Consider the following 24,989-nt stretch of genomic DNA (forward strand, 5'->3'; position numbering starts at 1 on the left):
ACCAATGGCCATTGTATTTATTGCATTGAGCTCTAACTTACTTTGGGAGTATATTTAATGGAATTATTATGATAATTCTTGATGTTGGTACTTGATATGATTTTATTTGGATTGAATTGCCAAAATGAACAAAATCTACCGGTACCTTTGAGATGTTTTTCTCATGCTTTAGACCCTTTTGGGTTTGGGGCGTGACAGTTATGGTATCAGAGCTTAGGTTATGATTTTGTAGACTTTGAAAATAGGAATTGATTCTAATCTAAGTTAGAGCATTAGGGGTTTGATGAATTCTTTATACTGTTCTTTTGTTTCAACTTCCCCCTGCTATTCCTTTTTCCTTATCTGTTTTTATGCTAACCTTCTATGTTTCCTTGTGATTTACTTGCTTGTTTCTTAGGTATAGGTATAAGTACCTTGGTACACTTTGCCTCCTAAAAAGAAAGCACGTAAAGTAAGGCATGTAGATGAGGTTACAGCTCCAGAACATGGCCATAAGCAACGCCAAGAGCATGTGAGATCTGTCACTCCTGATGGTGGTGAGATTGATGAAGTGGCAGATAGGATTTATGCTAGGATTGCTAGAGCTGTCCAGGGTGGTGAACGTAGGAAGGAGGTTGCTCTTTTGGAGATTTCCATAAGCAAAACCCTCTAACATTTGATGGAGAGCCTGATCCTATGGCAACAGAGAATTGGCTGCTAAAGATGGAAAAATTACTGAGAGCCCTTGAATGCACTGATGCTCAGAAGATGGTGTATGCCACTTTTTCTCTTCAGGGTTCTGCTGAAAGATGGTGGTCATGCACTGAACCATTGTTGAGGATGGAGTTGGGAGGGAACACTCTCATTACTTGGGAGAAGTTTAAGGAAGTTTTTAATGAGACATATTTCCCTGATGTAGTGAGGGACTGAAAGGCAAGAGAATTTTCTGATTTGGTTCAGGGGACTATGATTGTAGAAGAATATGCTGCAAAGTTTGTGGAGCTTTCTCACTTTGCTCCTTACTTGATTCCAGATAAGCCCAAGAAAGTAAGTAAATTTCAGAAAGGTCTTAATGATAGGATTCACCCCCACATTATAACTTCTGGAGTGGGCAATTTTATTGATACTGTGAAGTAGGCAATGAGTCTTGAAGAAGACTTTAAGTGCAACCTTGGCTCCAAGAATAATGAAAAGAAGCAAGAACCCTCTAGTTTTCAACATGGAAAGGGTCAGGGGAAAATTTTCATGAAGGGGTTCTTTAAGAAGTTGGGTAATGGGGATCATTCTAATGGGCAAGACAAAGGTGCCTTTCCTCAGTCAAGTGGAAAGAAGCCTTGCTCCTATTGTGATAGATTTCACAATGGTTATGCTTATGGTGGAGTTAAGTTGTGTTACAATTGTAAGAAACGGGGTCACTTTGCTAAAGAATGCCCAATTACTAGGGGCTCAAGTTCCTCTTCTTTGCCTCAAACTGTTAAGGGTAATAACAATGGGAAAATGGTGCAAGGTAGAGTGTATGCATTTACTGCTCAAAATGCTCAGGCCATGGATACAATGGTGAAAGGTATACTACCTTTGTTCTCCACAGATATTAGAGTTCTTTTAATATTGGTTCCATGCATTATTTTGTTCCTAGTGCTTTACTAAAAGTTGTGACAAGAGCTTGGAACTACTTGATTTTAAATTATTAACTTCTACCCCAATTGTTGATATTATATGGAATAGTTTCACGCTCAAGTCTTGTATCTTTTATCGGAGGTAGAGAGTTATTAGCTAAAATGGTGTTGCTAGATAATCATGATTTTTATGTTACCCTAGGCATGGATCGGCTGGCTTCTCGTTATGCTTGTATAAATATTTAGGGAGAATGATGGGTCTATAAGGTTATGTACCAACTACCATGATCTAAATTGAGTTACCATTAAGTGTACATATTCCTTGCTTTGCATTGATGACTTGTTGGGCTAGTTGCAAAGAGCACAAGTATTTTCTAAGATTGATCTTGTTTTGGTTACTGCTAATCGAAAATTTGGAAATACCAAAGATAGCCTTTTGGGCTAGGTATGATCATTATGAGTTCTTAATGATGCTATTTGGAGTAATTAATGCCCCTACTACCTCTAAGGATTTGATGAATGTGGCATTTCATGATTAACTGGATCAATTTATCATTGTGTTCATTGATAATATTTTGACTTATTCTAAGAGTCTAGAAGAGATGAGGAACACTTGCGGATTATTAATAGAAACTAATAATACTAAGAGAAAATAAGTGGTTTGTTAAATTGAGGAAGTGGGAATTATGGTTGGATCAAGTAGTGTTGTTAAGTTATGTGATCTCTAAGGATGGAATTACATTGGATCTTAGTAGGATGTAAGAATCATAAGAAAGATTTCCCCACATGACTTGGAGTTAGCCGCAGTTGTGTTTGCTTGAAAATTTGGTGACATGATTTGTATGGATCATAAAAGTTTAGAGTATTTATTTAACTACAATGAGCTAAATATGGGACAACAGAGATGGCTTAAATTGTTTAAGGACTATGATTGCTCTATTAACTATCACCTTCGTAAGGCTATGTCATTATTGGTGCACTTAGTAGAAAGTCTCCGGTTATTTTTTAGCTACTTTGCATACAACCTAAAGGAAAATATTATTGATCTAGAAAGGTTAAGAATTGAGGTTTTATAGGCCATTTAGAGGCCTACTTGGCTAGTTGAGAGTTCAACCAACTCTAGTAAAGAAAATTAAATTGTTGCAAGGCAGTGACTCTTATTTGATATGGATAAGGTGCATAATGGAAAGAGATCTAATGTTACTATGTGCAATTTTGGGGACGAAATTTTTATAAGAGGGGGAGAATGTAACGCCCCAGCCCAATCAAGAGGAGGAAAAAAAAAAAAAAGATTAGATTTTTTTAGGAGCCACATGTGCCCACTTACCCCACTCACTTCCCCACCACACAAATATCTCTCCTTATTTGGCCAGTCAACCAAGGGTCTTTTACATGTTTCTTTTCTTTTCTTTTTCCTCACAAAACTCTCCTCTCTTCACTCCCTTACTCTCCAGCTGGTACAACTCCTCACCACTTCCACCACCATTTTTCAGCAAGATCATTGAAAAACTCCATAGGAAAAAGGTAAGGCTCACTCATCTCTACTATTTGAGGTAAAAAATTTCTAATATTTTGGTGGGTTTATATGCTTTAGCTTGAGGTTAAGTTTATCTAAGCTTTAATAATAATACATATGTGATTTATGAGCATTAGAAGTGATATATATGTGTTTTTATGTATGAGTATTGTCTTAGTAGATTTATTTGATGAGTGGGTTTATAGTTATTACAATGGTGGTTAGCTAAGTGGTGAAGATTTGGGGGTTTTGGCTTTTTAATGTGAAATAAATGGTGAATATAATTTTTATTGATTATTTGGAGTTAGTTAACTATTCAAATCAATTGTCTTGGAGGATATTATGATATTATGATATTTGGTATCATGGGTCTCTTGTTGATGTGGTGTAAACCTTGTGTTGAGGTTTTGATGTTAGAGATAATACCTTGAATGGGTTAATTTTATAAATTGGAGTCTATGCCTTGTGAATGAATTGGTTGAAAAACTTTGGAAGTGGAAAATATTTTTGTGAGGCTAAATACTAGGCTTGCCTAATCAAAGTGCTTATTTGACAATTTCTAATTTTAAGCTAGATACAATTTTAAGCTTTATCCTTATTGTGATAGGTTTGCCTAATATTGTTTAGGTTCCAGCTAATCTCCTTTGGAGCTTGGAGAGTTAAGCTTTTTGAGGGTTGCAAGGTAAGTAGCTTTTTAATGGGATATTTTTGAAAATAACCATGTTGCATAAAGCATTGTTTTTGGGTTAAACACATTTTGGGAAATTATTTATGGAAACTATATTTTCCTAGAAAGCTTTATGTTGTAATTTTTAATGTATGTGATTATTTGTGAAAAGAGCATCATATTTGGTGATGTATATGGGGAAATGCATGATTTGTTGGCATGGAAAAGATATGCAACTTTTATAAAATTCTTGGGAATGGATTTTATGAATTTATTGCATTATTTGCAAATTCTAAAGATGCTTTATCTTAGCTTGTATTATTTGGGAAATTTACGCAAAATATTTATGACAAGAAATAGTTTAGAGGACTTTGAGAATATTGTGGCTATTTGGTTATTGAAATATTTTATGAAACTACTTGGAAGCGAACTGTGTATTTCAAATACATTAACTTGTGAGCTTTTGACGTGGTTTTGTCATTGTGCCATGATATTGGTGATTACCCTATCTGTGTGACGACCCCGTCTATGTGATGACCTTGTCATGTGGCCTTGGGTGAGGTTTATGGATTGGAAATGGTATTGGATATTTTATGGCTCACAATGAATAATATGTAGTTTCATAGTTACTTTGAGAAACTTGGTGCTACAATGTCTATCATTCTTGTCATGATGTCAAGGAAATTTATTTTGCAGAATTCAAATGGAAATTTCCAAATTTTAGCGTGTCTGTAAAATGTTCATTATCATGAAACTTACATTTCTACCACCTCCATTAATTATGCTACTTACTGGGCTCTATCTCATTCCATTATTTTACAAACTTTTTCGGAGTAGGTAACTATCGTTTTGAGACAGCTTTTTGGTGGCTAGTATTAGTTAAACTAACGGCTGATGGAGGCTGACTTTTGTGATGGAGATAATTGATGATGTATAACTTAGAGTAGGCTTGACCCATTTCTTTTGTATCTAATAGTGGTTATGCCTATATTTCCACTATTGGGACAAGTTGATGATATGTAATTATTTATTTAGACCTCCATTCTTTTGTGACCAATGGCCATTGTATTTATTGCATAGAGCTCTGACTTACTTTGGGAGTATATTTAATGGAATTATTATGATAATTCTTGATGTTGGTACTTGATATGATTTTATTTGGATTGAATTGCCAAAATGAACAAAATCTACAGGTACCTTTGAGATGTTTTTCTCATGCTTTAAACCCTTTTGGGTTCAAGGCGTAACAAATATCCCATTTCCTACAACTACACATTCCTTTAGGCAGGTCCACAATAAAGTTTTGCAATCCATTCTTCACCTCGAATTTTGTGTTAGAAGTCCAACAAGCTAACCACCTACCATGCCAATCTTCTCCCTATGTTTACAAACTTTAGGGCATAGTTCAGACTCAACCCTTAGAATACTGCATCTATTTTGTTGGAATTTGTTCATTAGGTATAATCTGATATCCTCAAGCTGCAAATAGAAAAGGCACACATGTTAGTGCATGAAATAATGTAAACAACAAAGTCAAGCTAACCGAAACTCTTAAAATATGCATACCATGCTAATGATAGCCTTCCCACTAAATTTCAGTATCCTGCTATTGAAACTTTCACACATTTGTTGATGACAATATCACTCAAGCCATCAATTTTGAACATGTGTCTAGCCCATACTGTTTTGGTATGCCCTTTCAACCAATCATGTGCACCCTTATCAATGTCCTTCATCTCATTCATGAGCCTCTCAAATTCATGTGCATATGTTGCTTTGCTACTTTCCAAAACAACTCCCTAATCAGCAAACGAGGATGGTGCTTCCTCAAGTTGTTGTACAAATGCATACAACAAATCCTATGCTCATCCAATTATCTGCAAAAGTCTGCACCAACCCCTACCAAGAAAGACAACAGTGGTTAACATATATATACATGCTTCAGCTAGTTATTGAATGCAATTAAGTTCAAAACCAAAATGTTGGAGATACCTTTTATTGGTTTGATATGAATGTCCACCTCCTCTCATCACCAATGTCTGCCAGCAATAAATTTATAAACCAAGTCCATGAGTCCTTGGTTTCAGCTTCTACCACTACACCTATTAGAGGAAAATATTCCTCATTATGATCTTTGGCAACTGCAACAATCAGTTGGCCCCCCACCTTGGTTTTTAGATGGCAAGCATCCAAAACAATTATTGGCCTACAACCTGCCAGAAATCCCTACTTACACCCAAACCAGCAAATGCACAACCTCTCAAAATATGGCACCCCAGCATGTAAGTCCATCTCAACTGCCAAGTCACCTTCATTGAAGGTGTGTGTCTTCATTAGAACTGTACTACCAAGACTAGATCTCCTCAATTCTGCATAGTAATCCCATAGCTAATTGTATTGTTTTAAGTAAGACCCATCAACAAACTCCTAATCCTTTTCCCTAGCCCTGCTGGCCTTTCCTGCACTGATATTTGCCACATACTTCTCATGCACAACATCTTGAATGGCCTTCAGCTTAATATCAAATTGCTCCTCACTTTTTTCTTCAACTTCCTTGCAAGGAACTTAGAAAAACACCTTGGGTTTTTGTAGCTCTTGGTGCATGTGTGCTCCAAGTTCAGAGTCAAGGTAAGTTGGAAACTTGCAGGGAAGTTGACATTTGACTCTAACCCTAACTTTATCATTCTTCACAAATTTCACCCCCCCCCCCCCATTCGCCATTCACTGCGTACTCAATAATAGCATCCTGGAACTATGTAGGTGAGCTAAATAACATGTTCTTCTCAAATACTAGGTTTTCAGGATTGGAAACTGGTCTAAACATAGGGAACTTCTTCCTCTTGGGGACATTGTCCACATTGGACCTATATCTCTGATTGATGGTAGCACCACCCTCACTGTCACTATCACCATCCCCCTCAAACTCACTATCAGATGATGACTCAGTTAGACTTAAAAGCTCCTTAGTTGTGTAGTCTGAGTTCATTACACCAACACCCATCTAATCAGGCATGTGCATCACTATAGGACTATCACTCTCTGCACTATCTTCACTCAAATATCTCTCGTTGGTGTTCATTGATCTAGCCCCTTCTACATCACTATCTTTAGAATTCTCATTACTATTAATGGTGACAGCCCCATCTTGTTGTGCTTCCTCAACAATTGGTTCCTTCTCGGGTCTCCTACACCCAAGTACTTTCACTTCTGAGTCACTTTAGTTGTCAAAGGCACTAGTGTAAGTAGCAAGGCCTTCACCAGCATCCCTTGCACCATCCCTTCTAGCCTCATCTCCACCATTATAGCACTCATCCCTACCACTATCCTAACCACTAGAATTACCACCATCCCTACCAACCTTAATCAATTAAAAATGACTATCCTAATCATCATCACCATCATAACACTCCTCATCATTAGAACCACTACTACAAAAATAGCCCTGCCCATTATACTAACTATGATAAGCAAGTTCAAGTTTAGTGGAAATGAATTCATTAGTGGACGTGTACTCATTGCTAACATCCACATGCTCTACATACTCAAGTTCCACAACAAGATCCATAGTCACACAATTACCATCATTAACAAGGATAGGCTCATGTACTAGACGCTCTACATACACATGAATCTATCCATGACCCTTCACCAAATGAGTCAGGAACATTGCATCATGATCATCATTAATTAGATGGAACCTCCTACCCTCCTCATTATCCCTAAGCCTTGTGTACCATAGCTGATTCACAGATGTATACCCAAACTCTTTACAGATTGCCTCAATTTCTACCTTAGACCACTTATCAGGATCACAATCATCTACTCCCCCCACATCACCCCTACATACTTCTTAGGATTTTCATCAAAATACCCACCATGATGCACATACAAAGTAAATAACTTGTCCATTTTGCATGCACGAAATATATAGTCAATATTATTTAATCCAATAAAGACAAAACCAAACCAAATAGTTAAACATGCACTGACACTGACACAATCTTAAACAACCAACATTATTCCTCCAACATGGTGTGAGAGATCGGGAAACTTGGCTCTTAGAAAAGAGTTTAGGCATCGGCACCTTCTCTTTTTAGGATAATATAGAGTCGCCACTTATTTTATAAGAAAAATATACAAAAGATTATAAGATTGTCTTGAATAATACACATTCTCATTAATTTAAATGAATACACTTTGATAGAAGGAACTATACATGGCTTTATATCAAAGAAACTATACATGACTTTGTTTCCTACTTACAATCTAGTAAAAAAGAGTTTACAAGGCCTTGTTTCCTAGTTACAATCTATAAAAAGAAAATAAGACACTATTCTATGAACCAAAAACCTATAGTTGGAGGGCTAGGTTATAAAATGGGAAGGGATTAGACACCCATATTACCCAAACAGAGTCTGGTCTTCTAGACTTTAAATGACCATTTAAATACCCATTAAAAAAAATGACATGCAAACTGTTGTGTTAATATTCCTAGATCTATGGTTGGTTACTATGCAAAAATCATAGATCTGTTGCATTCATGCAAGAAGAAATCATGTCTGAATTTTACTTATAGGAAAAGGATTTTTAAAGAGAAGTTTCAAATCTATTAACAGACAAAATGAATTTTTGATAAAAAAATTCAGATCTAATTTTTTTAAAAAAATAAATAAAAAGAATGAATTTTAAAAAAGAGTTTTCAAATCTGATTTTTTAATTAAAGAACAGAATGAACTTCCAAGAGAAAATTCAAATTTGATTGTTTAATTAAAAAACAGAATGGGTTTTGAAAGGAATTTTCATATCTAATTTTTTTTTTTATTCAGAAAAAAGTAGAGATTTTGAAAATAATTTTCAGATCTGGTTTTTAATTTAGAAAACGATAGGGATTTGGAAAATAAATTTCAAATCTGATTTTTAGTTTTAGAAAAAGAATGAGATTGTGAAAAAAAATTTCAAATCTGATTTTTGGTTTAGTGAAATAATGAGATTTGGAAAACAAATTTCAGATCTAATTTTTGGTTTAGAAAAAGAATGGGAATTGGAAAAAAAAAAATTAGATTTGATTTTTAGTTTTAGAAAAAGATGGGATTTGGAAAATAAATTTCAGATCTAATTTTAGTTTTAGAAAAAGAATGAGATTTTGAGAATAAATTTCAGATCTGATTTTTAGTTTAGAAAATAGTAGTGATTTTAAAAATAGATTTCAGATCTAATTTTTGATTTACATAAAGCAACAGATCTAGGATTTAATCATATGTATTATACATATACATGATCAAACACATGCACATAAACAAACAATCATAATATATTTACTTAACATAAAGAAAAATCCAAAAACAGAAGAAAGATCATGTTAGAAAGGCATGGAGAATTAAATTGGATGCATATATATGTAAATAAAAAAGATAGAAGCTTACCTGCAACAATGCATCAATGAATTCTATAAGGGAATGGCGAAATCACTTCAGAGTTAGAGAGAGGGTAAGTCTCTCTAAGTCCTAAAGAAATTATACTTAACAAAAAAAATGTCTTAAAATTGAACTTCCAAAATTTCTTTAATGTTAAGAGCAGAGGGGTGCTGAATTCTAATTTTAGTTTTGTATTTATAGAGGTGTTGTGTTTAAAAAAAATGTTAGGGTTGCTTAGAAAATCAGCAGACACAAGTTAGGTCGAAATTTATCCCTAAAAAATAAAATCTGGTATGTTTTAACCTAATCTAAAAATTTCTAGGCCGGATCTCATCTTGTGCCAATCAGCACTGTGGAAGTGCCAATCGACACTCTATAAGTGCAGATCGGCACATTTGAGTGCTTAGCCCATTTTCCTCTCTTGGTTCGATTTGGACTCTTTTTTAGGCATTTTCTGACTCAAGAATTGCACCTCGACGTTTTTTAAACTTGTATTTCAAATAAAAACCATTTTAATTTAATAATTAAGTCCTCAAAAGAATAATTATTTGAAAGATAATTATTTTTAAAAAGCTTAATTATCCTCAATTTCCTTATTATCTAATTATCCATTTTATTTCTATGCAACCAAGCTTTATTTTGATCAAATCCAACAGCCAATCACATAAATTACTTACTTAATTTTAATTAATGACCAATCAAAATTAATTTCAATTAATAACACGGGATCAACTTCACCCACACAAAATGCATGTAGACTGTGAAAACTTGATCTCGTGATATCTTTCAATCTGATGGTCCAATTTAAGAATCAGGCATATTGTCGCAATCATTAGAGTCTCAAGATAATTTTTATGATATGTGATGAATAATTTAATGCACAAAATGCAATTATGATTTTTGGGTATTTAGTCCGCTCAATCTGAAAATCTGGAGGCGATTAAGAACTATATCCGCTCAATCTGGCAATATGGAGGTGATTAAGAACTATATCTGCTCAATCTGGAAATTTGGAGGCAACCGAGAACTATATCTGCTTAATTTCAAAAACTTGGGGTGACTGAGAACTATATTCACTCAATCTAGAAATCTAGAAGGGACTGAGAACTATATCTACTCAATCTGACAATCTGGAGGTGACTAAGAACTATCCGCTCAATTTGACAATCTACAGGCAACTGAGAACTATAATCGCTCAATCTAGAAATCTAGAGGTGACTAAGAACTCTATCTACTCAATCTTGTAGACGACTGAGAACTATATCAGCTTAATTTGAAAATCTGGAGGTGACTGAGGACTGTATCTGCTCAATCTGAAAAACTAGGAGTCAATTAAGAACTGTATTCACTCAATCTAAAAATCTGGAGCCCGACTGAAAATTTTATTCACTTAATCTGGACTTTGGGGTGACTGAGAACCGTACTCACTCAATCTAGAAGTCAATTGAGAACTATATTCATTCAATCTGGACTTTAGGGAAACTAAGAACTGTATTCGCTTAATATCGAAATCTGGAAGCCAACTGAGAACTATATTCACTCAATTTGGACTTTGGGGCAACAAAGAACTTTATTCACTCAATTTGGAAATTTGGAAGCCAACTGAGAACTATATTCGCTCAATCTAGACTTTGGGGTGATTGAGAACTGTCTTCGCTCAATCTAAAAATCTGGAAGCTGACTAAGAATTGTATTCGCTTAATCTAGACTTTGGGGTGACTAAGAACTGTATTTGCTCAATCTGAAAATTTAGAAGCTTACTGAGTACTATATTCGCTCAACCTGGACTTCAAGGTAACTGAGAACTATATTCACTCAACCTGGAAATCTAGAAGCCAATTGAGAACTATATCTGCTCAATCTGAAAATCTGGAATCAGACTGAGAACTGTATTTGCTCAATCAGGACTTTGGGGCGATTAAGAACTATATTCGCACAATCAAGAAATCTGGAATCCGACTAAGAACTATATTCACTCAATCTGAAAATCTGAAATTTGACTGAGAACTGTATTCGCTCAATTTGGAAATTTAAAAGCCAATTGAGAACTATATTCGCTTAATCTGGATTTTGGGGTGACTGAGAATTGTATTCACTCAACCTGGAAATTTGGAATCTGACTGTGTAACATGCTATGGTCTCAACACCCTTACGAGGTAGTGATGAGTTTCACGTGCTCTAAGCCCGGCCCGCGCGCGATTAGGAAGATTGGCCGCAATCTGAGCGGTACCACCCACCCTACCCTACCACCTATAGGCGGCCGTCCATCCTACAGCCGCCCGAAAAGGAACTGCAGTGATCTTGAATAGGGATCCTACAGCAATAAATAGAATCCCCATAAAAATACCACTAGATCGAGCACCAATGATTTCCTATCCGGTCAAAATCTTGGCTAATTGATTGAAGTGGATAGCTCCAGTGGACCTATAGATCATGGAACAAAAAGGGTGGGTAGGCCCAACCACCACACTACACGTATAGATGCGAACCCCCCTCGTTACCGTACGTACGACTCTCACTATATTCACTCAATCTAGATTTTAGGGTGACTGAGAACTGTATTCGCTTAATCTGGAATTTTGAAAGCCAATTGAGCACTATATCTGCTCAATTTGGAATTTTGGGGCGAATAAGAACTGTATTCACTCAATGTGAAAATTTGGAGGTGATTAAGAACTATATCCACTCAATCTGACAATCTGGAGTTAATTAAGAATTATATTCGCTCAATGGGCGACTAAGAACTGTATTCGCTTAATCTGGACTTTGGGGCTATTTAGAACTATATTCACTCAATCTGGAAATCTGGAAGTTGACTGAGAACTATATTTGCTCAATCTGGACTTTAGGGCGACTGAGAACTGTATTTGCTCAATTTGAAAATTTGGAAGCCGACTAAGAACTGTATTCACTTAATCATGACTTTGGGGTGATTGAGGGCTATTTAGAACTATATTCACTCAATCTGGAAATCTGGAAGTTGACTAAGAACTATATTTGCTCAATCTGGACTTTAGGGCAACTGAGAACTGTATTCGCTCAATTTGAAAATTTGGAAGCCGACTGAGAACTATATTCACTTAATCTGGACTTTGGGGTGATTGAGAACTATGTTCTATCCTGCAATGGACAAAAAAAAAAAAAAAAAAAAAATCTAATTAGAATTTTGATGATTGAGGCTTTATCTGCTCCATTTTTAGGGACATGGAATTTTCATTTCTTTTTTGTTTCACCAAAATGATCAATTTTATACTTGTGAAACTCTTTCTATTTTCTTTGAAAATCTATCTTTTCCCTTTTTTTTTTTTTTTACTTTGAATCGTTTAGTTGATTATTATTTTTTTATTTTTGTTAATGAAATTAATGTCACAAATTTTAGAAACATTTCTGAAAAATTTTAGAAACCCTTTTTTTTTCTTTTCCTTTTTTACTTTTTCTTTCTTTCATCTTTTTTTGCAAAATCAAAAATCTCTTCTCATCTTTCTTTCTTTTCTTTTCTTTTCTTTTCTTTTTTTAATCTTTGAAGAATTCTAAAAATTTTGAAAACAAAATTTGGCCCCCCTTTTTTATTTTTTATTATTTTGCTTTAAATTTTTTGCTTCTCCCTCTTCTCTCTTCCTCTTCCTCCATTTTTACTATCCCAAGCTTCATTTCTCTTGCATTTTCTCTTCTTCCACACCATTTCTTGCTTAGAAAATCACTTCTCTAGACTTCCAAACTTGATTTTTATTATCTCCTTGAAACTTTCTTTAGATCCTTGAGTTTTTTAGTATCCTTGAAAAACCCATTTTTGAAACCCATTTTCATACCTTCATCTTTTTTATCTTCCATAGCACTTCCTCCTAGACCACCTAAGTTCCTCACATTTCATGGGAAGAGGTATGACCCATCAATTGAGTGGAATGATGAGGAAGGACTTCTTCAAGATCCACTTAATCATGCTCCATACCCATCTACCAAAGACCTCAAGGTGAGTTCATTTTTTTTTTTTTTTTTGGTTAATTTGTCAATTTATTTTTGGCTTGGTATTTGAGAAATTTATGATGGGCATTGTTATTTTGTTACAATTTGTTCTTTTGGGAATTCTTGAATGTTGTTTCAATCAAAAATTATTGTGTGTAGGCAAGTTGATTTTTTGGGGTATTTTGAATTGTTGAATTTTTTGAGTTTGTCAAGTTTGGACAATGTCGATAATTTATGGAATTTTTCATTGCATGTAGCTTTGGGCATTGTTGGATGAATTTTGATTTTTTTTTATTCTCAATGGATATGAAAATTATGAGGGTTTGATGTGTAGGCAAGGTTAAGTAAGCTCATTTTTTAAGGGTACGGAAATTTTTGTTTCTTTTTGTTTAGGGATTATTTTTCATGAGTATGGAAAAATGTTCTTGGTTGAGTGAACATTTGAGAAATGATTGAATGAATTTATGGTTATGGAGATTTTTTTTTTTTGAACAGTAGATTGGGGGCATTGTTAGACGAATTCATGGATATGGAAAATTTTGAATTGTTGTTTGGGATGTCATTGAACTTTAAGTTGTGAAATTATTTGTTTGACACAATGACATTTTGTCATGGCTAAATTTTTTGTGAGGGGCATTTTCATTTGGTTGCTAGGATTTTTTAATGGACATTTCTTGGAACGAGGCATTTTTGTGATTGTCATGATGACTGATAAATTTTTGGGGTTGATTATATTTTTCACGTGAGGTTTTTTTTTTTTTTTGGTTCATTGTTGAATCTTAAGAGATGGGGTAGTCTTCAGCTATTGAAACAAAGTTGGGACATGTTGTCGCCAAATATTAGAAATGTTATCAATGATGTCGGTTTGGAGACCTTTTTCCAAGCTCTTTCGAATCATGATACCACTGAATATAAAGATCTTCAACTGCTTGTGGCATTGTCTGAACAGTTCTAGGATACCACCTATACCTTCTATTTTCCGAGTATTGGTGAAGTGATGCTAACACCTTATGATTTTTCAGTCATTAATGGCTTAAAACTGGGTGGTGAAAGGATCAAAGTTCACGATACCATTTCACCAACTGAAGTTATGACTTAGGTGTGAACTTGTAGACACCTCATTTTGTACCCGATAAATAAACTTTAATCCCTGATCCCAATGATGAGCTTGACATATCTACAAAAGGTAATTGAAGTCATTTTGATAGTTTGGAAGTAATCACAACTCAAAAGTGCTCAAATCGCTTTGAAAACGATGCTGAAAAATGACCTTTACTCATTATTTTAACCATAACTTTTTATCCACAAAGAAGTTTTGAGTGAGGTTTGTTGCATTGAAAAGTAGACATCCTGTTGAATACAAAATTTACCTAATATGGACTTAAATTGAGTGAGTTATGATCATTTTAAATTGGACCATTAGAGTTGTGCATACGCATGAAACTTCATGCATACACATCCACAAACCTACGTACGCATGCACAAATCTGCATATGCGGGGCCCATTCCAGAACCTCAAAACTTCAGTTTTTAGGGCCCAAAGTCTCCCTCTTTGATGGGGTCTGGCCCCTAGACCCTTTGGAATGTCCAAAACTCTAAAAATAAGCCTGAAAACCATAGTTTAAACATATAAATACATCCTTATGCCTCCAAACTCAAACCCTAGCAAGAGAGAGTTGATGTTTCACCTAAACTTCTCCAAAACTCTTTTCTAACTCTAATTTTTCTGCACATCAAGTAAAGCACGTTTTTGGCTTTTCAAAACCTCTCTCTATTACTTATTAGGTCAGAAACTACTTTCTAATCCAAATCAAAAAAACCTTTTCAAACAATCTTTTCAAGGGCATCATTTATTTTGACTTGTGATTACCTATGAACTATTGAATGTTTTGATTCCCTTGATTATCATTGAATCTTATTGTATAGGCACTGAGGGGCCAGTGAAATATCGAACAAGTTGTGTTCCATAAGTAAGGTAAGTATCTCTTCGTGGCTCTTCCTTAATTTTGGTTTTGTATAACTTGTGTTCTTGTTGTTCATATTTGATTTATATATTATATGTTCTTAGAGATATGTTTTGTTTTGTTTAATTTTGTTTTGTTGTGTCTCATTATGTTTCGATTGAAAAGTTGAATGATTTGATATATTGATGAATATGTTTTGATGTGTTAAGTGTTGCTTTCGTTTGTTGTTAGATCCAATGCATGTTAGGAATAGTTTTTGTTTTGTGTATCTTTGATATATTAGTTCTTAGTTTAGGTTGTGTCGTTTTTATGTTTTAAAGCATGATAAGTTGTTAGATTTATTGTTTTGAAGTCTTACTCTATTTTCTGTGTTGCTGTGTTCGTGGCTAGGGTTTCCTGACTAAAACCCACGTGTGCATAATCTTGGCTGCGTAAGCAGGCTGGATTATGCATGCACATGCTTGTTCATGCGCGTGAATACCTCTGCCAAAAAACCTTAGTTTGAGTTTTCTGCTTTGTTTTCTTCATTTGTTTCACATATTATGCCTTTGTTTTGATCCCTTTTTATCGGCATGACTCCTTGTTCTATGTTTGTTGTTTGTTTATCTTTCACATGATTAAATTATGGTTTATCTTGTGTTTCTTTGTTCTGATGCCATGAATACACATTCATATGTTCATGCATTTATGCCATAGGTGCTGAGATCCAGCAAGGTAAGTGAGGTAAGTCATGCATTCACATAAATATGTATCTTTGAATATGATTTTGCCTTGATGATTGAGATAAACATGTTTGTTTGGTTGAGTTCTTCTTGAAGTATAGATGCAATCACATGTTTGCTTGGATCTTTCTATGTATATGTTACAGCCTTGAATATGATATGTATGATAGTAACATGCTAAGGTTTATGTTATGCCATGATAGATGTATGATTAGGTCTTTTTGGGATGATTGATGCCATGTTGTGTGTTTAGATGTAAGCTAGTGTGAGTGTGAGTTAGAATAACTGTAAGGTTGAATTTATTCAACCATCTAATTGTCTTTATTCCGTGCCAAATTTGCTTGTAATTCAGCATTTAGTAACCCTGTATTTAGGTGGGTTTGTTGTAAGGGTAGTGAGTGAGATAGAGTGAAGATTGCTCAAGAGTGTGTAAGAAAACAGAGACTCGCGGCTGCAAGCCGCCAGAAGCAGCACACGTGCCAAGCATGCTAGAAGATGAACAGTCATGCTAGCTGGAGCACTACAGGACAAAACAGGACAACTGGCCATACGGTTAACTCGCGACTGGATCTCGCGACTTAGTCAAGCCGCGAGGTCAAGCCGCGAGCCACCCCTGTTTTGTAAAACTGACGTTTCACATTCCTCTCCCACTCCAGTATAAATACCCCTTTTACCCACGATTGAAAGAGAGCTTCCAGAGAGAATTTTGAGAGAGAAACCCTAAAGAAAAACCAGATTGTTTCACCCACAATCTCTACCTTAGAGTCTCTTCAAATTCCCCAACTCTCTTCCTCTCCATTGCCAAATCCTTGAGAGGCATTATACCAAACCTGGTTCTCACCATCATCATCACTGTGAGACAGTTGTTTGGATTTCTGGGAAGCAGTTAGGAAGGAACCAATCTTCATTGGTTGATGCTACGGTCTAGTAGCGGAATCCGGGAAGCTAGAAAAGAAAAAGGTTCGGCGCAACCTCGTTGGAGCAAGAAGCTTGGAGGGCTTAGGTGCACTGGGTAGATTAGGCTTGGAGGGTCTATTGCTGTCCTTGTATCCCAACTGTATTTTCTAGTGGATTGTTCACCGCTTGGAGGGCGGCGGAGAGGTTTTTCGCCGAGGACTTCGGTTTCCTCTTCGATAACACATCGCGTGTTGTCTTTGTGTTTGCATCTTCCTTCATCTCTATCTTTGCCTTTTTATTATCTGCTGTGGTTTTATTTTGTTATGGCCTAGATAGTATTTAACCAATTTCGTATTATAGCATGTGTTAAGTTTCCGCACACTAGTTGTTTGACATATTGCTTGTATTGGTTAAGTTGTAATTTGGGGGTCTAAACGTTCAAAGGTGTTTTGTACACGTTTTTGAACTTTCAATTGGTATCAGAGCGGGTACACTGCTATTGGTTTCATTACCATTGTGTGATCCTTGACCCCTTTTGAGATGGATAGGTCTCAATCCCTAAATGCACCTCCATATTTTGATGGTAGTAATTATACTTTTTGGAAGGTTCGCATGAGAGCTTTTCTGTGTTCTATTGATGAATCCGTTTGGGATGCTGTTGAGATTGGTTGGACCAAACCTGAGGCAGCCAAATCCACATGGGATAAGGCAGCACTTGTTGCATCTAATGCTAACAGTAAAGCACTCAATGCGATTTTCTGTGGTGTGTCTCCAGATGAATTTCACAGGATTTCTCACATTACCATTGCCAAAGAAGCATGGGAGATTTTGGAAACCACTTATGAAGGCACGAAGAAAGTGAAAGACACCAAGTTACAAATGCTGACCACTCGGTTTGAGGAGCTCAAAATGAGTGAGGATGAGTCTTTTGACTCTTTCTATGGGAAGCTAAATGAGGTGGTTGTTAGTAAGTTCAACTTGGGGGAGAAAACGGAGGACTCAAAGATTGTAAGGAAGATCCTTCGATCATTGCCGGAAAGTTTTCGTGCTAAAGTGACAGCAATTGAAGAGAGCAAGGATCTTGATGACATCAAAGTACAGGAGCTGGTTGGTTCTCTGCAGACTTATGAGATGTTGCTGCCCAATCAACGGAAGAGTAAATCCCTTGCTCTAAAGACCATTAATGAGAAGGTGGAAGATCAAGACTCATCGGGAGAAGATGTGGTTGACAAAGATGTAGCTTACCTTGTCAAAAATTTCAGAAAGTTCTTGAAATTCAAAAATAACGGCAAATTTGATGATAAAAGAAAATTCCAAAGTTCTGGAAGGGAGAAGAGGGATTTCAAAAAGAAAGATGGAAAAGAATCCCAACCCACACAAGGTGTCACTTGTTTCGAATGTAACGGGCATGGACATTTTAAGAAGGAATGTCCGAATTATTTAAAATCGAAAGGTAAAGTGTATGCCACGACCTTGAGTGACTCGGATTCGTCTGACTCAGAATCTGAAGAGAGCTGTGATGGAGAGGGGAACTATTCAGCTTTTATGACTATTGCTCATGTTGAGTCTTCGGATGAGTTAAATCTGCTTGTACGAGACCTTGGAGAACATAGTGATGATGAATCACTGGGAATTGTTGAAGAATCAGATGCTGAAGAAGATGAAAGCACAGCAAATCTTCAAGAGAATTATAACTCACTCTTGGAGAAGTCGGGTGAGTACACAAGGGTGGCCATGGCTGTTGTGAGAAAAATGAAGAAGGCTGAGGAGGACTACAAAAGTCTCCTAATTCGATATAGGGAGGCCAAATGTGAGATAGAAACACTGAATGGTGAGTTGTCCGAAGCTTACACAAAAGTGAGATTTCTTGAGAATGAGGTTGTGCAAGCGAATGTTAAAATAGAGAGGGTCACCACCAAGAAGCTAGATGATGTTATATCATCTCAAAAGAGCTTTTCAAACAAATCCGGATTGGTATATACCGGAGGAAGTAGTTCATCTGGAAATGTCACTAAAGAAGTGAAGTTTGTAAAGGCCAAAGATCCAGTTGTAGCTGACCTTACTGGTGAGAAGCTCGAGGTGGAGGAGAAGAAGAATGTGGTGAACCAACGGATGCTGAATCCCCGTAATCAGTCTGTGGGCAGGTCTGAATCTCGTGCCAAGTCACGTCCACGACCACAAAGAGGTCCTAGAGGAACTTATGTGTGCCATTATTGCGAACTTCAAGGGCATACTCGACCAAACTGCCAAAAGCTGAGAGCAAAGAACAGTGCAACTCCTCAAAGGTCAGGAGGACCCAGAAATGATAGGAGAATTTGGGCAGGTGATCAATCTAGAGATCAAAATGGAGATCCAGGAATGATGAACGTGATGAAGATGATTGGTGCATTCACCAACTGCTTGGAAAGCTTCTCACGAAGGTTTGAAAGCCCTAACTCCCGTACCCAATCCTATAAGGAAATCACCCCAAACGCAAGTGACGTGTGGGTGAAAAAGGGTACTCATGCATAAGCATTACAACATGTCCATGCATTAATACTTCCTATGCTTTGCGACAATGCTTGTTTGGTTTGCTTGCTGTTTTTGATGTTGGTTGTTTGCTTGTCTACTTGTGAATATTTTTAATTTTGTTTTATCAATCTTTTTGTTTCTTGTGTCAAAAATCCAAAAATCACATAAAAAATTAGAAAATCAAAAAGCTTGATTAACTTTGTTGAATCTTGTCTCAAAACTTGTTTTGCCTTGTACCTTTGTGCTAATGGCTTTGTGCATTTTCGAGCATTGCTTGTTTTCTTGCACTCATATCACTGTGGGAAATATCTTGAAATCTATGTGATTGTTGTAAATAGATCTTCAAACTTGTCATGAATGATTAGTGAATGGTTATGTTGATCTTGAGACATGCATAGACTTGTGTCTATATATCTTCCCACTTTTTATTTTTGTTTTGCTAAAAAGAGCTCACCAAATGTAAATCTCCAAATGAAAAGAGATATTGAGCTGCAAAAGCCTGTCGCACATTCTAGTATTCGACTAGGAAAAAGGGTAAGCGACCTTATATTAAAGTGAATGTTTATTAAAAAAGCCAAAGGTTTGTTCATTAAGATGAAATGTCAAATATCACTCTCACAATGAGAGGTGATTGCCTCAAAAAGATCAAAAAAAAAAAAAAGATCAAATGTTATGAATAAAAGTGGAGTAAAATGTAAAGCTCCAAGTCATGTTATCAAGTTTTGTGGGAGGTCATATATACATATTTCTATAATTGAGATAGGTCGCATGATCTAGTGCTAATTGTGTATGCCTTGGTTGAATCGATCATTGAAGCTTCACATTAGACGAAGGGCTATCTCATTGTTGATATCCACACACAACACACAAGTTTATGTTCATTAAATGCCATATTCATTTGTGTGATTGTACTTGATGAAATGTGTTTTCACATGTTCAATCTTTGTTAATTCAAGCACAAAAAGATTTTTGAGTGTTTTAGGTGCTTTTGGAAAGTATTTTATTTGAAAAATCTGAAAATTTCAAAAATCCTGTTTTGGCGGCTCAGTCGCGGGTATGTCAAGTCGCGAGCCTCAGTCGCATCTTCGCTGGTCATTTTTGGCGACTTGTTCACGAGTGGAAGGTCCAGTCGTGAGGTTCACTCAGAGATTTTCGCGGCTCAGCTCGCGACTCACTCACAGGTAGACCTTCCAGTCGCGAAAAACACTTAGAAAATTTTTCAAATTTTTGTTCTTGAGTGCTTTGGCGGCTTGAGCTAGCGACTTTGTGGCGACTTAATCAAGTCGCGAAAAACGCGTGTTTTGCATATTGAGGGTTATTTTCAAAGTTGTTTTAAAAAAAAAAATTTCATTTTTCCCTCCTTCATCATTCTCTTTGTTCTTACCTTCATCTCTTACCCTCGTTTCTCCTTGACCCTTTGTTTATTCCTGACAAAAAGGGGGAGAGTATACTCTAAAGAGTATGTCGGAGTGTTTTGTCATTTCTATATGACTCTTGTGCACATCCTTAGGGGGAGAAATTCTATTTCTCATGTACATTTGTAGGGGGAGAGATATTCCATAGGGGAGATGCATATACCAAGGGGGAGAAGACATTCTCTTTATGTTTGTTTTCTTGTATTGCATCGTGTTTGTGTTTTGGACATGCATATATCCCTATGCTATTGTGCTTCATTAAATGCTTGTTCGGATGATCTTTTGCTTTGCTACGTGATCATTGTAATCATTTTTATGACTGTTTTGGTGTATGATCAAGTTGCTCACATGTTTCACATCATGTTTACTTGATCGCAATTTACTTATTATATTATACTTGTCCTTCTATTACTTGCTTTAGCTTGAGGGTCTAATGTGTTTTGTGCAAGTGTTTAAGGTTACAAGTATATATGTTCCAAGTGCATCACAGCTTATCATCATTTTGAACGGGAGAAACTTTATACACTTTTAGTTTATATTGTTTAAGTTTATATTTAGTTATATTGTAGTTTGTACCCATGTGCTTTTGTAAGCTTTTAGGGTTAATGTTTTATGCATAGTTTGTAGGCTTTATGGTATGTACCTTGCTTAATGCAGCCTTTATACTATGTTGAAATCAGTACTTTAATCTAAATGTTCTGCATTTTGGTTTATGTACTGTCACTCTTGTGCCCTTGTAGGATTGTTCCTAGATGCATATGCCTTGTGTGTTATGCATTGGTTGAGTGTTGAGCATACAAGTGTCTTGCCTTGTGCTTGTTAACTTGTATGTCCTTGTGTTCATTTCAAGTGTGAATGAGCACTGTGATCACTTCCTTATGGTGTTCACTTGGTTGATCAAGCCATGGTTTGTTTATTAACTCCATCTTTGCTTGATCACATATTGCCTGTTTCATATGCATTTATAATTTTCTGCTTACAATGATCATGGTGTATTGTTGTGTTTCAGGAGTATTATGTTCATATGATTCAAGTGCTTCACAGCTTCTAGAGTTAGGTGTGAGTGAGTTTTGTTCAACTGTTCCCAACTCACATGTTAAGTCTAGAGTCTGTTTTAGGGTTTTGTCACGGAATAGCCAAAGGGGGAGATTGTAAGGTTGAATTTATTCAACCATCTAATTGGCTTTATTCCGTGCCAAATTTGCTTGTAATTCAGCATTTAGTAACCCTGTATTTAGGTGGGTTTGTTGTAAGGGTAGTGAGTGAGATAGAGTGAAGATTGCTCAAGAGTGTGCAAGAAAACAGAGACTCGCGGCTGGGACTCGCGGGTGACTCGCGGCTGCAAGCCGCCAGAAGCAGCACACGTGCCAAGCATGCTGGAAGATGAACAGTCATGCTAGCTGGAGCACTACAGGACAAAACAGGACAACTGGCCATACGGTTAACTCGCGACTGGATCTCGCGACTTAGTCAAGCCGCGAGGTCAAGCCGCGAGCCACCCCTGTTTTGTAAAACTGATGTTTCACATTCCTCTCCCACTCCAGTATAAATACCCCTTTTACCCACGATTGAAAGAGAGCTTCCAGAGAGAATTTTGAGAGAGAAACCCTAAAGAAAAACCAGATTGTTTCACCCACAATCTCTACCTTAGAGTCTCTTCAAATTCCTCAACTCTCTTCCTCTCCATTGTCAAATCCTTGAGAGGCATTATACCAAACCTGGTTCTCACCATCATCATCACTGTGAGACAGTTGTTTGGATTTCTGGGAAGCAGTTAGGAAGGAACCAATCTTCATTGGTTGATGCTACGGTCTAGTATCGGAATCCGGGAAGCTAGAAAAGAAAAAGGTTCGGCGCAACCTCGTTGGAGCAAGAAGCTTGGAGGGCTTAGGTGCACTGGGTAGATTAGGCTTGGAGGGTCTATTGCTGTCCTTGTATCCCAACTGTATTTTCTAGTGGATTGTTCACCGCTTGGAGGGCGGCGGAGAGGTTTTTCGCCGAGGACTTCGGTTTCCTCTTCGATAACACATCGCGTGTTGTCTTTGTGTTTGCATCTTCCTTCCTCTCTATCTTTGCCTTTTTATTATCTGCTGTGGTTTTATTTTGTTATGGCTTAGATAGTATTTAACCAATTTCGTATTATAGCATGTGTTAAGTTTCCGCACACTAGTTGTTTGACATATTGCTTGTATTGGTTAAGTTGTAATTTGGGGGTCTAAACGTTCAAAGGTGTTTTGTACACGTTTTTGAACTTTCAATAACAATATTAAGTGTGCCTTTAATAGCGTTAAGACATAAGATACAATGAGGAGAAGCCAACCTTAGGGTTGGGCGGTTTTGGGTGCCTAACACCTTCCCAAGATTGTACCTTGACTCCGAACCCATATCTTTGGTAGTAAGATCAAAAGGTCCTTCCTTGAAAGGATGCTATATATAGGGTACCTAAACCATTGCAAAAACTAGGTGGCGACTCCCAATTGTGTCCACAAAACCCTCCAGAGTTAGTGGTAGGAATGCGTCTTAAATGTGGTTGTTTTCTAACATTGAATACTGTAAGAGTGTGGAAACTGACACTCAGATGTTTATGCTTCTTTTCATTGGGAATCTTTTATGTCCTGACTTAGGGACTACGATGAGTCTGCATTATTTGTGGAGCTTGAGGAACATCAACTGCATCAAAGATTATGATTGGGGTGACATGGCTTATGCTACTCTATTACATTTTACGACTCAGATGTCCAGGCATAGTCTTTCAAGTCTACGAGGTGCACCATTTGTTTAGCAAGTAAGATTTAAGTTCTTGGTCATGTATATTTTGCGAAGGTTATTTGTGTTGTTGTTAACATTTGTTGATTTTTTATTTTTTTTATAGGTTTGGATGTATGAGTACTTCCAAGTTGGGCTACAACTTTTGGAAGATGTTGCTAATGAATTTCCAAGGTTCCTTTGTTGGATGCCTAAGAACCATCGATCAACGCTTCCTAAGCACTCTTTCTAGGCTTGGTGATTAATGGCTTACACATTGAGGATGTGAGTTTTTTTTTTTTTTTTTTTTTTTTTTTTTTTTTTTTTTTTTTTTTTTTTTTTTTTTTTTTTTTTTTTTTTTTTTCTGGTTCATTGTTGGAAGTTTGATTTGATTTTTTGTGGGTATATCTTAACCTTCTTCTTTTTTCGGACTCTTTATGATTTTTAGATGAACTTGGATCCTTGGGCGGGATGCGAGGGTTATGTTGAATGTGCATAGGCTCTGGAGTTGAATAAGCGTCAGGTCTTATTTAAATGTGGCCATGGTTGATATTGGTATCTTGGAGATTAGGTGCTTCCATAGGTTTACCATATATCCTCCTGAAGTGATCCCTACCCATCCTTGTCCTTCAGTTCAGTTGGCTAACTTTCTAACTAATGAAGAAATAGCTTGTGCAAGGGTTGGTCACACCAATTCTGGGATACCGGGGGATTATCTTGAGTTCTTCAATGCTCATTTGCAGGGCCGCTTTGCTGATGCCTTAGGAGCATCGGTGAGCTTCTTCTCTTCCCAAATTAGTTTGCATCATAATCTGCATCATCATTGCATTTTGTCATTTTTGAAAGTATCTGAATGTTTCATCTTCAAGCTTTATCCCATGGAGCTGGGAGTCCTCCTAGCAATGTTGGTGGTCCTCATGCTTCTTTTGCAGAGACATATCCCAATTTTCTAGCATGGCAATATAAGATAATGAATCTTGATGGATCTTACAGCTTCGTGAATTTATTCTGGCCAGAATATACTCTGAATGTTCCTTGGAATGGCCCGGTATATTTCTAAACCCTTTGGTCTTTTATCTCATGCTATTTGTCTACTTGGCTATTCCTGAATTTGGGTCTTTATGATCCAGATTGTTGTTGTCCTTGTATAGGAAAGCATGGGCATGATTGAAGGCTTGCAATGAGTTTCATGTACCCAATCCTCTCAATATGTGCTCAATGAAGTTAAATGGGTAAGAGATGATCCTCCCCTACAAACTTTTTCTTGAGATTCATAGCAATCGACTTGACACTTGTCTTTGATGATTTTTCAAAACAACCGAATGGCAAATGCTGGTGCCAACACACGAGCTTTGGAAGTGTTTGTTTGTTTAGACCCCATAAAACAGATTATTTAACCTAATGAATTAGCCTAATGATTACTTAGGTTAAACAGTGAAAGATCATATCATGCACAACAGCAGAAAAGTAAATAACACATAGATATGATCACCCAGGAAACCAATGAAATGAATAGTTTCAAGGTAAAATCTTAGGGAGGATTTGACCTAACTATCCTCAAGGTAAACAAATCTACTAAT

At 36.5% G+C, this 24,989-nt stretch overlaps 1 protein-coding gene across 1 annotated transcript; it reads left to right on the forward strand.

Moving 5' to 3' along the window:
- The first annotated feature begins 675 nt into the window (after positions 1-675).
- On the forward strand, positions 676-1,841 carry LOC126721734 (uncharacterized). The gene is made up of 4 exons (XM_050424798.1): positions 676-894; positions 940-1,026; positions 1,117-1,543; positions 1,798-1,841. The coding sequence occupies exons 1-4, from the start codon at positions 676-678 to the stop codon at positions 1,839-1,841; spliced, it is 777 nt and encodes a 258-aa protein (XP_050280755.1).
- Positions 1,842-24,989: the final 23,148 nt, after the last annotated feature.

This window comes from Quercus robur, chromosome 4 (assembly GCF_932294415.1).
Source record: "Quercus robur chromosome 4, dhQueRobu3.1, whole genome shotgun sequence".
NCBI classification, from domain to species: domain Eukaryota; kingdom Viridiplantae; phylum Streptophyta; class Magnoliopsida; order Fagales; family Fagaceae; genus Quercus; species Quercus robur.

Bases quoted from the DNA above. Each gene is read 5' to 3' on its own strand.
- LOC126721734 (XM_050424798.1), top strand. From the start codon at position 676: ATGGCAACAGAGAATTGGCTGCTAAAGATGGAAAAATTACTGAGAGCC. The intron at 895-939 runs GTAGTGAGGGAC...GATTTGGTTCAG, and splicing joins ATGAGACATATTTCCCTGAT to GGGACTATGATTGTAGAAGA. The intron at 1,027-1,116 runs GTAAGTAAATTT...ACTGTGAAGTAG, and splicing joins TTCCAGATAAGCCCAAGAAA to GCAATGAGTCTTGAAGAAGA.